The 15767-nt window shown below is 50.6% G+C and overlaps 1 protein-coding gene across 3 annotated transcripts in view; it reads right to left on the bottom strand.

The window, feature by feature from the left end:
• Positions 1-15767, bottom strand: part of LOC140426573 (eIF-2-alpha kinase GCN2-like) — a 130208-nt gene that overhangs the window by 31955 nt on the left and 82486 nt on the right. For all 3 annotated transcript variants that reach the window (XR_011948234.1, XM_072511509.1, XM_072511511.1), the window contains exon 20: positions 7621-7740. Coding sequence is in view for 2 of the 3 variants with exons in the window: in XM_072511509.1 (XP_072367610.1) it covers positions 7621-7740 (120 nt within the window). In the remaining variant the exon portion in view is untranslated. The remainder of the gene's footprint in view (positions 1-7620; positions 7741-15767) is intronic.

Raw genomic sequence — 15767 nt, 5'->3', positions numbered from 1 at the left:
TGTTCCCATTCGCCATTCCCCACCCCGACATGACCGCAGCCACCGTCATAAAAGCCCTCCACAGTATCTTTACGCTGTTCGGTTTCCCCGCCTACAAACACAGCGATCGGGGGTCCTCCTTTATGAGCGACGAACTGCGTCAATTCCTGCTCAGCAAGGGCATTGCCTCGAGCAGGACGACCAGTTACAATCCCCGGGGAAACGGACAGGTAGAGAGGGAGAACGGAATTGTCTGGAAGACCGTCCTACTGGTCCTATGGTCCAGGAATCTCCCAGTGTCCCGCTGGCAGGAGGTCCTCCCGGATGCCCTCCACTCCATCCGGTCACTGCTGTGTCCCACGACCAGCCAAACACCTCACGAACGTCTCCTCATCTTCCCTCGGAAGTCCTCCTCCGGGACCTTGTTCCCAACCTGGCTGGCAGCTCCTGGACCCATCCTGCTCCGCAAACACGTGCGGGCGTACAAGTCGGACCCATTGGTCGAGAGGGTCCACCTCCTCCACGCTAACCCTCAGTACGCCTACGTGGCGTACCCCGACGGCCGACAGGATACGGTCTCCCTATGGGACCTGGCGCCCACTGGATCCCCACACACACCCCCAGCACCAATCCCACCCTCCCTCCCACCGGCGCACCCCACAGCCGCCCCTTTCCCAGGTGGATCGGTCCTCCCACCGGTCCCATCTATGGGGCGATGAAGCTGCCGAAGCCACGTTCCCGGAGCCACAGGTGCCCGAGCCGGCGCCTGCATCACCATCGAAGCTACAACAATCGCAGAAGACGACCAGGGACCCCGATCGACTAATTACTTCATTCTGGACTGTAAATAAATTTTGTAAATAGTTGCGATGTAACGAGGCAAAACCACTGTACTGATGTATACCGGGTACCTCCATAACCTTAACCTCTACCACTGTGTAATGCGAGGCCACCACCCCCACCGGACTCTTTTTTTAACAGGGGGTGAATGTGGTAGTCGGTATTAGAGGTATTAGGGTACCCTGTAATGCTCTAAGACCATTGGTGTAGGAGGTACTGTTTTCATTGGTTAAGCGTGCCTGCTGGTTCCGCCCAGTAAGGCGGAGTATAAGGGCCCGTGTCTCCCCAGCAGCTGCCTTCTGTACCTGCGCTGCTGGGGGAAACATCTAGTGTAATGAAGCCTTCAATTGTCTCCAATCTCGCTTCTGGGGTTATCGATCGAGCATCAGAATATTATGATGATGCCCTCAGAGGGAGGGGAGGCGGAAGTGGTAACAGCGATGGACGCAGAGAAAGCCTTTGACCGGGTGGCGTGGGAGTACCTGTAAGAAATGCTGGGGAGGTTCGGGTTTGGTGAGGGCTTTATTGGCTGGGTGAAATTGCTGTACCAGGCGCCTGTAGCAAGTGTATGTACAAACCGGCTGAGGTCGGGGTACTTCGAGCTTCACCGAGAAACGAGGCAGGGGTGTCCCCTCTCCCCGTTACTATTTGCCCTAGCTATAGAACCACTAGCTATGGCACTGAGAGCCTCGAGGAACTGGTGGGGACTGGTTTGGGGGGGGGGGGGGGGGGGGGTGAACATCGGGTCTCGCTATACGCGGATGATTTGCTCCTGTACATTTCGGACCCTGTGGAGGGGATGGGGGAGGTTCTGCGGATCCGGAGGGATTTTGGTAGTTTTTCAGGGTACAAACCGAACATGGGAAGGAGCGAGTTGTTTGTGATCCAGGCCAAGGGGCAGGAGGAGAGATTGAAAGAGCTGCCGCTCAGGATGGTAGAGAAAAGTCTTTGTTGCCTGGGTATACAGGTGGCCAGGAAATGGGATGCCTTGCACAGGCTCAACCTGACCCGGTTGGTGGAGCAAATGGAAGGGGCCTTTAAAAGGTGGGACATGCTCCCGCTGTCACTGGCAGGGAGGGTGCAGACCGTGAAAATGACGGTCCTCCCCAGATTTTTGTCTGTCTTTCAGTGCCTCCCCATCTTCATCCCTAAGGCCTTTTTTAAGCGGGTGAGTAGGATCATTATGGGCTTTGTGTGGGCGAATAAGACCCCGCGAGTAAGGAGATCGCTGTTGGAGCGCAGTCGGGGGGGGGGGGGGGGGGGGGGGTGCGGCGGCGGCATGGGAGCAGCTGGAGGCGGCGTCATGTAAAAGTACTAGTCTGGGAGCTTTGATAACGGCTCCTTTGCCGTTCTCGCCGACCCATTATTCCACAAGTCCGGTGGTGGTGGCGACACTGCGGATCTGGGGACAGTGGAGGAGGTACAAGAAGGTGGAGGGGGTGTCGGTCTGGACCCCGATATGCAACAACCACAGGTTTGTCCCGGGTACGATGGATGATGGGTTCCAGATCTGGCAGAGGTCAGGCATCAGAAGGATGGGCGATCTGTTCATAGATGGAAGCTTTCCCAGTTTGAAGGCACTAGAGGACAAATTTAATCTGCCACCAGGGAACGCCTTTAAATATCTGCAAGTACGAGCCTTCCTGAAAAAACAGATAGTGGCCTTTCCGACGCTGCCGACACTGAGGATACAGGACAGGGTGGTCTCCTGCACCTGGGTGGGGGAGGGGAAGGTGTCGGATATCTACCAGGAACTACAGGAGGCAGAGGAAACCCCGGTGGAGGAGCTCAAGGGCAAGTGGGAGGAGGAGCTAGGTGAGGAGATGGAAGCGGGTCTGTGGGCAGAGGTCCTGGGCAATTCCTCCTCATCATGTGTCAGGCTCAGTCTAATTCAATTTAAGTTGGTCCACCGGGCACACAAGACGGCAGCGAGAATGAGCAAGTTTTTTGAGGTAGAAGAGAGTTGTATGAGGTGCAAGGGCAGCCCTGCAAACCATGTCCACATGTTTTGGGCATGCCCGGAGCTTATAGAGTTCTGGCAAGGGTTCGCGAGTGCAATGTCCAAGGTGCTTAACACACGGGTGGTGCCGAGTCCAGAGATAGAGATCTTTGGAGTGTCAGAAGACCAGGGAGTTGAGGGGGCGAAAGAGGCCGACGTCTTGGCCTTTGCCTCCCTAGTAGCCCGGAGACAGATTTTACTAATGTGGAGGGACTCAAAGCCCCCCGAGTGTAGAGACTTGGGTTAACGACATGGCTGGGTTTCTCAGCCTCTAAAAAATAAAGTTTGCCTTCAGAGGGTCTCTGCTAGGGTTCTCTCGGAGGTGGCAGCCGATCATTGACTTTCTCTGGGAAAATTAAAATGTCAGCAGCAGCAATCCGTAGGGGGTGGGGGTGAGTGCTTCATTGGGATGGTGTGGGAAGACTGGGTTATGTGGGGTAATGTCTATTTAGTTTTTATTGTATATTCTCTATTTACACTATGTTAACGTTCACGCGTTTGTTTTGTTGTTATTGTTACTACTGTTTTATTATGAAAAATTCAGCAAAACCTTAATAAAAATACTTTTTAAAAAAAAGATCTGGAGGCAGTTTAGACAGCACTTTAGGCTGGGGGCCGTGTCAGGGAGCCGGGTTAGAAGGGATGCCGATTAGCGGGAATCATAGTGGTTAGCACAGTTGCTTCACAGCACCAGGCTCCCGTGTTCGATTCCCGGCTTGGGTCACTGTCGGTGTGGAGTCTGCACGTTCTCCCCTTGTCTGTATGGGTTTCCTCCGGGTGTCCTCCCACAAGTCCTGAAAGACATGCTTGTTAGGTGAATTGATCATTCTGAATTCGCCCTCTGTGTACCCGGACAGGCTCTGGAATGTGACGACGAGGCGATTTTTACAGTAACTTCATTGCAGTGTTAATGTAAGCCTACTTGTGACAATAATAAAAGATTATTATCATGGGATTTAGCCGGGGAGGATGGATGTGAGGTTTCGGGGATGTGAAAAGAGGGGGATTAAAGAATGAAGGATCTGTTCCTGGGAGGGCGATTTACGAGTTTGGAGGAATTGGGCAAGAAGTGTGGGCTGGCTGGGAGGTGAAAGTTTCAGGTTTATGCAGGTGCGGGTCTTTCTGATCTTCCCGATAGCACCTGCCTTCTTGTTGAAGGTGGTGCTGTCAGTAGGGGGGTTGGAGAGGGGCAGTCACCTTGGCGATTTACGGGAGAATTTTGGGTGTCCTGGGAAGGTTACGGCGAAGTGGGAGGAAGAGTTGTGGGCAGTGCTGGAAGAGGGTCTGTGGTATGAGGTGTTGCGCAAGGTTGAGGCTGACACCGCTGAAGGTAGTGTACAGAGCGCACCTTACAAAATCTAGGATGAGCCGGCTGTTTGAAGAGTGGAGGATGTCTCTGAGCGATGTGGGAGGGACCCTGTGAACCAAGTACCTATGTTTTGGTCCCGCCTGAAGCTGGAAAGGTTTTGGAGGACAGTATTCAGCACCATCTCAGGAGTTTTACATGTAGACATGGTGCCCAATCCCCTAGCAACCATAATCGGGGTGTCAGACCGGCCCGAGTTGCAGGCAGGTGTGGGGGCAGATATCTTGGCCTTCGCCTCGCTGATTGTTCGTAGGCGGGTCTTGTTGGGGTGGTGGGAGGACCTGCTGGAGTTTTGAACCTGAAAAGGTGCAGTTTGCTCTGAGGGGGGGGGCGCGAGTGATGGGTTCTACAATTGTTGGTGTTTGTTCATCGTGCATTTTTAGGAGTTGGATACCATTGACTGTTAAATGGGGGGGGGGGGGGCTGGGGATTTTTGTAGGGTTGTTTTGTATTGTAAAATTTTTGAAAATTTGCTGAAATGAAATTACTTTAAGAAAAAGAACACAGGCCATAGAATTCCATTTGGCCCATCGAGTCTGCACCGACCCTCTGAAAGAGAACCGTACCTCGGCCTATGCACCCGCCCTATCCCCATAATCCCACCTGACCTATTGGGCACTAAGGCGCAATTTAAGATGGCCAATCCACCTAACCTGAACGCCTTTGGACTGTGGGAGGAAACTGGAGCACCCGGAGGAAACCCACACAGATACAGGAAGAACGTGCAGACTCCGCACAGTTATCCAAAGCCGGAATTGAACCCAGGACCCTGGCACTATGAGGCAGCAGTGCCAACCACTGAGTCACCATGCTGCCGATTGAGTGCACTCACCTGCCCTCACTCCTCACTCTTGGGAAGTCACGTGGCCCACTGAGGTTCTCCAGGGTGGAGGTGCTTCATTCAGGTGGAGTTGAGACAGGCAACTGTGGTGAACTGGCTATTGTGCATCAGGGGAGGGAGTGAGGCTCTTTGGAAAGTCACTCACATGAGGGAATGTGTATGGGTGGATGTCCACGCACACTTCAATGTTCTCATAACTTCAATTTTTTATCCAGGGGAATCATGGAGCCAGTTGAGCTGGCCATTGTTTTGATTACAATCCATCAGCAACAGCGACATCAGCATGCCACTGCACGCAGCCAGGACCAGTCCCCTGCAAAGGGGGAGGCAGGTCCCGTTAATCTTCCGGGAACAGGGCCACAGGTGGCAGAATCTCGGAGACGCCATGAACCGGCCATGGGTATTCTGCCGTAGAACTTCATATCTCACAGATAGATGTCCGGTGCCGGAGAACACTGCATCTGTCCCAGGGGACAGTGGACCACCTGTGCTAAGTGATGCCATGAATTGGCACCACATGGACTGGAAGGTCATCCATTACCTGTGACCCTTGACGTTATTACCGCTCTGAACATCTAACAGGAGCTCATTTTAGGGTTGTACCGGTGGCTTGAGCAGGATTTACCAGTCAGCACGTCCAAGTATATAAGGGAGGTCCCCTGAGGGTCCAGGCCTACGTTTGGGCTCCACGGGTGTAGCAGTGCTGCCCACCTCGGTGTGCAGGGTTGGAGGGATGTCGTTCACAGGGAGTGCGTGTCATTGGCTGGACACTCCCAGGGTCTCCTTCGTGGAATGTCCTGGACTGTGCTCCTGCGTATCCACTTCCCTTCAGGTTTTCGGGGCCCTTGGGCTCCTCCATGGGATAGAAGGGAAGCTAGAGCTTGAAGACCCGCCATAGTCATGGATTCCCACTCACCCAGTTGAAGCCCTCAGCTATGGAGCTCATGCCCTCAGCTATGGAGGTCATGAGCTTAATCATGGAGTGGACATCTCCCACCATGGAGTGCATGTCCTATGTCAAGGTCTCCATTGCAGACACCAGCCTCATTACTTTTCACTGACAGCACCATCTCCTCGGAAAGAAGGCAATGGGACTGTTCCAGTCCCTTCCTGATGCTCGCAACTCTGCCTTAGCAGCTGCAGCAGCTCTGGGTCGACCGAACCAAGGGGCATGTCATCGGTCTTGGGCTCAACAGAGTCCTGGGCTCCAGCCTCCCTCAAAGTGCTGGATCGCTGGGAAGTTCCTTCCCCCGCCTGCTGTGGATCGTCAGCTGTGAGGTGCTCATCGGCGAGTGACCCAGAAGCCTGCCTGCTAGTTATTCCCACCAAGGTGCGAGTATCTGCGCTGGTGGAGAGTGCAGGTGACAGCTGTGATACCTCCTCGATGCTCGTTTCCAAGATGTCTTCCTCCGAGCTGCTCAGGTCTGTGGTCTGTAGAGGTCATGAGGATGGTCTGCACTGGTCGACTGATTGACCCGCAAAGGAAGCGAAATGGCATTAGTGCATCACAGGGGTAGACTGATGGGAGAAATTAACTCGCGTGAGGCTTGCACCATGGCTGCATGTTTTGAGGATTCTCACTTTTGTCAGGTGCCCACACCTCTCCCTCTGCACAGGTGCGGTCCAGCTCCTCGCCTGCCAGCTCAAGGGCTCACTCCTCAAATGGCATTAGGGTTCACTGCTCAGGCATGATTTCGGCAGACTGCCCATTTACACTGTCTGTGCTCATGTTTGTCCTGCAATGGGACAGATGGGGAGAGTGTGGGTGATAATGCTGCCAGATCTGATGATGATCAAGTCTGGCATGTGTGTGAGGTGAGTGGGGATATGAGGAACAGATTATCTACTGGAGTTACCATAGGGAGTGGGGGAGGGGAGGGAGCCATGACAGCTGTTGGAAACCCAGGAGGTGACTGGGAGCGAGATCACAGTGGAGGTGTGATAGGTGTGTTATGGGGTGCATCTGGAGGCGGGAGACAGACTTACCTGGCTGCATAAAGAAGGCCATTCATCTTTTTTCAGCACTGTAGCCCCATACTTAAGCAGCGAGTTGGCACTCACTATTGTGGTCACAGCCTCCCAGGCGAGGTTGGTGACCTGACTTGCTGGACATCCGCCTGACTGCGGGTAGAGGATGTGACGCTTCTGCTCGACAACATCCAGAGATTTGGTGAGGGCTCCATCCATGAAACGTGGTGCTGTCTTCCTGAACTTGGAACAAGTGCTGGGGAGACGTTTAAAAGGAGCACCCCACTGATTACAAGCGAATCAGAGGCAGTCCGCCATGAGCACAGCGTGAAGCACGTGGGAAAAATAAATTGTAAGAGGCTGAATATATGGTAAGTTTCGCTGTCAGGATTCTCCCCGGTTTTCTCGCCAGGCCAACACTTCTTTTTTTAAATGGGAAAATTCCACCCTACGTTAGGGAATGCGTGCGTATCAGGCACTGAATATGCAAGATTAGTTGGAATGTGGAATTGCCGTTCGAAAAGTACAAAGGACATGAACTTATAAACTAAGCACACAAAATCAAAGCAATTTATTAAGGTGCCTATCTTTTTTTTTTAGAAACAAAAAAGGTATTAAACATCTTACTAGTTTTGTATACTGTCCTCCGGACGCCAGAAATTGCGATCCAGTTGCATTGTACAAAGCAAAAAGTAATCCTTCGTAATGCTTCAAGTTTATTTCTTCTGTACCACGTAAACTTCCAACCTATAGTAACGTAAAAAAGGAAAGGAAGATGGTCAGTACACACTACATGCAAAATTAATGTATCTCCAAGCTGAGGTTTGTGTGTTTAAGAGTGGTTATTCTCCTTGTTGCATCTTTTTCAGAGTGCAAGGTGGTGACTACTTGGGTACCTCAGTGCTTGGGCCCCAGCTAATCAAACTAAATTTTAATGATTTGGATGAGGAAATCAAATCTAACATTTCCAAGTTTGCAGGTCACACAAAACTAGTGGAATTGTGAGTGGCGAGGAAGAAAGAAAGAGGCTTCAAGGTGCTTCAGACAAGTTGAATGAGTGGGCATATACATGGCAGATGCAGTATACTGTGGCTGAGTGTGGAGTTATCCACTTTGGTAAGAAAAACAGAATGACAGAATATTATTCAAATGGTGATAGGTTGAAATGCTAACCTACAGAGGGACCGGGGTGTCCTTGTACACCAGTCACTGAAAGCAAACATGCAGGTATGGCAAGCAGTTAAGAAGGTAAATGGTATGTTGGCCTTCATTGCAAGAAGATTTGAGGACAGGAGAAAGGACGTCTTATTGCAGCTGCACAAGGCTTTGGTGAGAGCACACCAAGTATTGGGGGGGTTGGTTCTCTAGAGGTCACAGGCTCAGGATATGGGATGGGCCATTTAGGGCTGAGATGAGGAGAAATTTCTTTACTCAGAGAGTGGTGAATCTGTGGAATTCTCTACCACATAGGACCATTGAGGCCAAGTCAATGAATGCATTTAAGAACAAAAAATAGATTTCTGGGCTCTAAAGGCATCAAGCAGTATAGGGAGAGAACGGGAGAATGGCATTGAGATAGAGTATCAACCATGATCACACTGAATGGTAGAACAGGTTCGATGATATGCTTCTATGTTTCTAAAGAACACCAATTTCTGAGGTACAGTTATGTTTTTTAAAAAGGCAAAGATCCATCATGGCAGTGTTTCACCCTGGCGTGTTCTGAAAGAGGTGCATTCCCCAAGTTAGCGTTTTAATTGAGGCAGATGGGGCTTTCCTAGCCCTTTGCACGTATCTGGTCTCTAGCCCACTTCCCAGTGAGTAAGAGCAGTCACCTAAGCACAAGCGCTGGAGTGCTGAAAGACCAGAAATGCCTCTGGAGGCAGCAGCCCAAAGATCAATAGCCTTTTTTCTCCCTTCCCTTTCCCCTCGATGACCTTTGAGTTTTGGAGGATGTAACATCCTGCATGGGACCTGCAGGGTGGGAATGCTAGTCTACCCTGTGCTCCTTGCGGAGTATGAGCTCCCTGGCTAGGGCCAGAGAGAGGAACCCGGCAGGAGTCTACCGGGAAATGTACATATCTTATTTGTAAATAAAACTTTGTTCTTATTTTTACTCGGTGTGGACTCCCCGTGTCCTTATTAAAGGGGCCTTCTCTGTAACAGCAGCATGTGCCAATGCTGCTCTCATTTCTTGTCTGCTTCCTGACACTTGGTGCGGTCTGCTAGTAGCTGTGGGGTGTGACAAAGTCCAGGACAAGTAACGTGTGTGACACCTCATGCACATGACTACAGCAATGTAAGCACATTTTCAATGAGGAAGGATTGACCTTCGTATCCTAAAACACAAATGGGATATTAGTTGATGGCTTCATAAAGCTTCAGGATTATGTTGTTATGCCCATAGATAAACTGCCTTCAATAGTGCAGGCTTCAGGCAGTATGTTTCACTTGTACCTTGAAAACTGGAGTGCTCTTTTTAATGTAACTTTGGGTTTAAAAAGTCCATCCAGAGAATGCTGATTTGAAACCATATGAAGTTCACTTTCCATCCTATGGATTATTGTTTAGAGTAGTTATGGAGAGAAATATTTCACTGGTTAAAAATTCCACCATGCATTTAAATTAGGCATAATATGTATCGCAAATTGTGCTACTTCCATAGCAATTTTAATTCACTGGTTTTTTAACTTTTTCAATTTTAGGAAACGTAGTTTAGCTACCTATTAAAATGAACTGCAGACAAAAACTATGAATCCTCACCACAGTAGTACTGTGCAAACAAATGACAGTACAATTCCAGCACCTTGTTGCTTGGTTGTGAATTTTGCATGACAACCAGCAGCGTGCAGTGCAGCTTCAACATGTGTTCACAACACTCTCCCAGTTTTACATTTCGCATGGAATACCATAGAGACTCAAAATAATTTTTACCCTCTTTAGTCACACTCCTCACCAGTGCACAGGATCAAACTAGATCAAGATTGACATCCGTCTTCTCAAGCTGGCATACTTCATTATTCAGGGGTTATTGAACCATGGCTTATGCTGTTATTTAGCTATGGGGCCGGGCGAGGAGCAGACCCCAAGTCTACCCGAGATGGAATGGGAATTGAGCCCAGCACTATAGGTATTATTCAGAACCACAAACAAGTCAACTGAGCTGATTGGTCCCTCAGTTGTGACAATACAGCAAATGAAAACTCAGATTTAATGTTGTGCAGCAATATTATTGCAATTTCCTGCTGTCCTAGAAAAACAAACCTCGATAAGGTTTTGGCAAAGCTTCCAGGCAGGGCAGTTAGAAAAATGTTCTCTGCTGAACGGTTGTATCCCAGTGTGGTGTCCTGAGCAACATCAAAAAGGTCCGCTGGTACAGGGAGGTTTGCCAGCGCCTCCGCTGTGTCTCTTAACGAAAATCCTTTCACCATCCGGCTGGTTTCCTAGCTCACAGTTTCCATCACTGAAACAATCCTCTCAGCGAGGATAGGCTTTACTGTGGATAATTTCAAATCGCCCTTTCACTTCTTCCAAGTTGTTCTCTTTGGTCTAATTTGCTGGCTTTGCTAAAGTTTGCTCAATAAACTGCTAGACAAAATGTAATTTAAGCAGCAGCTGGAACTTCCCATTCAGGAGTCTGTTTCTGAGCCTTGGCTGTTCAATTGATGAAGAAGAAACTTAATAAACTGGGGAGTGTACTTATGGCAAGCTTATGAATAGAACATTTCAACTTGATGAGTTTTATAGACACCACCTGTTGTTGCTACTCACACATGAATTAAACAAAGAAAGACTTGCATTTATATAGTACCTTTCACAACCTCAGGACATCCCAAATGCATTTCACAGCCAAAGAAATACTTTTGAAGAAGCTGGAAAATCTCAGCAGGTCTGGCAGCATCTGAAAGGAGAGAAATGAGCTGACGTTTCGAGTCCAGGTGACCTTTTGTCGAAGCTTTGATCCCGATGTTTGCTTTTTCATTCCGAGCTTAAATGTTTGCACCTCCTGCTCGTCCAACCCATTCGAAGCTGGGTGGTGTGGGGCAGTCCTCACATGATGGATCCCGTTGGTGGACCCGAATGCCGCAAATTCCCCACTCGTAAATGCTGTATCATTGTCTAATACCAGCATCTCGGGTATGCAGTGTTTGCTGAAAATGTGCTGGAGTTTCTCTGTGGTGGTCCGGGCCGTTGTTGCCTCTACCTGGAGGGTCTCCATCCACTTGAAATGGGCATAGACGAGGACGAGAAACATTGCCCCCTGAAAGGGCCCCGAAAAGCCCATATAGAGGCGAGGCCACAGACGACCTGGCCATTGCCATAGGTGGCGCAAGAGGCAACTTCTAGTGTGCCTGACACTGGACGCAACGCTGGGCCACCCGTTCAATGTCTGCATCAATGCCGGGCCACCAAGCGTAGCTTCGAGCTAACATTTTCATCTTCGACATGCCTGGGTGTCCATTGTGGAGGTCCATCAGGAGAGGGCCAGATCCACGTCCCCCAAAGGAGCACGCCATCCACTATGCTAAGCTCCTGCATCTTTGGGGTATAGGCCTTCAGGTTCTGCAATAAGGCTCTGAAGCTGGGCTCCATACTGCACCGTGTGGCAGTCGCGGGATAGCTGAGGGTCAGTCTGGGTCCACCCGTGGAAACAGGATGATGTGACCGGTAACGAGTCTACAAAATGGAGAGCAGTAATGGCCTCGCCGGCCACCGCTGGTGTAGGTGGCCTGGTCAGCAGGGGCAGACGGCTTAACACGTGGGTGTGGGGAATGATAGTCCCGGAGCTGTTCTCCAAAACATTGTAATATGCTGCGAATAACTGGATGTGGGCAGAAGCAACGGGGGGGAAATCATTCGCTCTTCCTTAAGAGCACTAGGAGAAGCTTGTGGTCCGTGAGAACGGTGAAACGATGCCCGTAGACATATTGATGAAATTTCTTGACTTCGAACACGACAGCCAAATATCCTCCTTCTCAATCTGAGCATATTGCTTATCTGCTTCGGCCAACATTCCTGAGGTGAAGGCAATGGGACATTCTGATCCGTCATCCATGGCGTGGGCCTCCACAGTCCGAAGAAGCATCGCAGGTCAACAGGAGTGATCGGGATGGGTCGAAGTCGGTTAACAGTCTTGATGAGAAGAGTTGTTGCTTCACCTTAACAAAAGTCGCTTGCTGTTCTTGGGCCCACTCCTAAGTTGCCTCTTCTTTACCAGACGTTGAAGGGGGGATAAAGTCATGGCCAGGTTTGGGAGGAACTTGCCTTAGTAATTCACCAGGTGCAGGAATGATCGGAGTTCTGTTGGGCCACCTGGTACGGGAGCCTGCCGAAATGCCTGTACCTTTTCTTCCACCAGGTGCAAGCTGGTACGTGGTAAGGCGGTACGCAGTAGCCGAAGTACCTTAAATAAATTTAGAGTACTCAATTCTTTGTTTTCAGGGGCAATTTAACGTGACCAATCCACCTACCCTGCACATCTTTGGGTTGCGGGGTGAGACCCACGCAAAGAGAGATGTTACTTCAGTGGCATTGAAGGCACATTTCTCCCGCCAGAGGCGGATGCTGGCTTCCTCAAAATGCCTCAGTACCTCAGGCAGGTAACATTTGTACCCGGCTAAACTCTGGGTTGGTGCTCCTGGTCGGACGAGCCCATGATCAGGAGGTTGTCTAGATGAATGCTACGTGGGATAGGCCTTGCAGGATATTCTCCATTATGTACTGGAATATTGTACATGCGGAGGAAACCCTAAAGGGCAGGAGGGTGTATTCATATAGCCCCCTGTGTGTGTTCATCGTTACAAAGCGCCTGGGCTCGAGGGCCAGGACCAACTGGAGTTTTTTTTTAAATTTCCAATTAAGGGCCAATCCACCTACCCCGCACATCTTTTAGGTTGTGGGGGTGAGACACAGGGAGAATGTGCAAACTCCACACGGGCAGTGACCCTGGGGCTAGGATCGAACTAGGGTCCTCGATGGCATGAGGCAGTAGTGCTAAACACTGTGCCACCATGCGCCGAACAACTGGAGGCAAGCGTGACTCATGTTGAGTTTCCTTAATGTGCGATTGCCACTGAGCTTCGCCAAAAGAACCTCAATCCTAGGGACCAGATAACAGTCCAGTCGAGACACACGGTTGACCATCATCTTGTCATCACCATGACTTCCGGTGACCAGGGTGTGTCGAATAGTCGCACATCAGGTGGCTCTCCTCCTATCAACCCAAAAATAGGCTTTTACCCAAATTGCCTGCCAGAACTGGGAAAAAAGTATCCCCATCACCCTAGCTAACAATAATACAAGAAAGCATGCCGAACAACAGTAATTTCAGAGGCCATAAGGAGACAAGAACAGAAAAAATCAGGAGAAACAAGCAGCTGAGATGGCAGATGCAAGAGGCGACGAAGCGCCAGCCATTCCTGAGGAAGAAGGACTGGCAAATCGCACATGGAGATCCCCCTCACCAGAGGGCGGGTGGAAGATATTCCTCTTCAGGGAACTAAGAGAACATATTGAAGAGCCAAAGACCGATATCCAGGCTGCGGTCAAGGTGGCAGGCCTCGGGGACTTTGACAACCATGCAGTTAGCCTTGGACAAGGCAGAGAGGCGACTCGAGGCCCAGGAGAACACCATAAAAGAATTAGAAAAAGCCTCAACAGGCCAGAGCGGCTGGATCGACGCCCTGGAGATGGAAACAGTGCGGTTGGTCGCGGCGCAGGGAAGTCTGAAGAGGAAGATAGAGGACCAGGAGAACCAGTCACGGTACCAAAACGTAAGAACACTGGGCCTGCCGGAGGGGATCGAAGACAGAGACCCAGATGTGGGAAACCTGGTGGGAAGGGACAGCTTCCCCAACCCACCAGAAATAGACGTGACTCACTGGGCACACCTGTCGAAGCCCAAGGTTGGAGAGCAACTGAGGGCGATAATCGAAATGCACCAGTATCAGGACCGGGAAAGAATCCTGCGCTGGGCCAGGCAGATAAAGACCTGAAACTGGACGGACCTGGCCAAGGATAGAAAGGACATTAAGCTAGTTACAACAGGCCACACATGATGATTTGGAACACAAAAGCACCGCAAGCAACCACTTTGCAGGGTCACCAAACAAAAGGAAACCCCGGAGCGCAGGGGTCCAGCCTCATGGTGAGGACAGTAACATGGGCATTTTGGATGGCCCCCAAACAAAGGAGTGCATGGACATATCCACAAGGTAAGTATGGTTGATCCCGCAGGAATGGGGGGACAACCCCCCCTTCCCCATCAGGATAGTCACCTGGAATTTCAGGGGCCTTAACAGCCTAGTGAAAAGGTCCAGAGTCTTCACCCACCTGAAAGATATGAAAGCTGACATAGTCTTCCTCCAAGAGACATACTTGAGGGAGAAAGACCGACTGCGAGCAAGGACAGACTGGGTGGAACAGCCCTACCATTCCTGCTATGGGACGGGAGCCAGGGGTTGGGTAGCCATACCGTTAAATAAGAGGACGGTGTTGACTGCGATGAGGACAGTTATGGACCAGGGGAACGATACGTCATGGCAAGCGGTGCCCTGGACAGGGGAACAGTGGTCCTGGTGAACGTGTACAAGTCCAACTGGCACGACGCGGAGTTTATAAAGAAGATCATGGCCGAAATGCCTGACGTCAACATGCACCAATCTATCATTGGGGGGCGGTTTAACTGCACACAGGACCCACGGACAGACAGGTCAAACCCCAAAACAGGGAGGACCTCTAATATGGTGAAAGAACGCAGCATATTCATGGAGCAGATGGGGCAGTGGACCCGTGGCGGTTCACCCAACCAGGGGAGAAGGCATTCTCCTTTTCCTCCCAGATACATAACGTATACCTGGATTGACTTCTTTGTAGTGGGGAAATCGGTGCTTCCAGGGATAGTAAGAGTGGAATACTCTGCCTATCGTGATCTCCGACCACGCTCCACATTATATGAATGTGAGATTGGAGACGGGCTGTGCCCAATGCTCACCCCCATGGAGGTTGGACAGGGCCCTCCTGGCTGACAAGGCTTGCTGTGAGAAAATATCGCAGGCCATAGGCAAGTCTATTACTAATAACAGGAATGGGGAGGTGCTGAACGTTGTGATCAGGGGTGAAATTATTTCTTACAAAGCACGTAGAGATAGGGAATAAAGGACGGCTGGGCAGCAGCTAATCGACTCCATACTGGAGGTAGACCGTAAATACTCCCGAGGCCCTGACCTTAGAGCTCCTGGCGGAGAGGAAGAAGCTACAAATGGACTTTGACCTGCTCTCCACGAGGAAAACAGTGCACCAACTGCGCCAGGCACGGGGGACCTTGTAAGAGCACGGAGACAAAGCCAGCGCCTGCTGGCTCACCTGCAGGGAAAGCAGGCAGCCAAAAGGGAAATAGCCCAGATTAGAGACAGCAGAGGTAAACTAAACTAGTAGCGGAGCCGGAAAAGTTCAATGAGATATTTGAGGCCTTCTACTGGGAGCTGTACACCTCAAGAGTCCCCCGGAGGGTCTTGGGGATGAAGCAGTTCTTCAATGGACTGGACATACCAGTTGTGGGGGAGGATAGGAAACGGGGGCTGGAAGCACCATTAGAACTGGAAGAAGTCATGCAGAGTATCAACTCCATGTAGGTGGGGAAGGCGCCAGGTTTGAAATAGGGTGGGATGCTTGAGCGAAGCACTGCACAGGGTCAACTCCACCTCCACTTGCACGAGTCTAAGCCTAATGCAGCTAAAAGTGGTACACAGAGCTCACTTAATCAGAACCAGAAT

The sequence above is a fragment of the Scyliorhinus torazame genome, chromosome 7 (assembly GCF_047496885.1).
Source record: "Scyliorhinus torazame isolate Kashiwa2021f chromosome 7, sScyTor2.1, whole genome shotgun sequence".
Classification (NCBI taxonomy): Eukaryota; Metazoa; Chordata; class Chondrichthyes; order Carcharhiniformes; family Scyliorhinidae; genus Scyliorhinus; species Scyliorhinus torazame.
The sequence above is the reverse complement of the archived record's forward strand: the minus strand, read 5'-3'. Positions and strand labels throughout refer to the sequence as shown.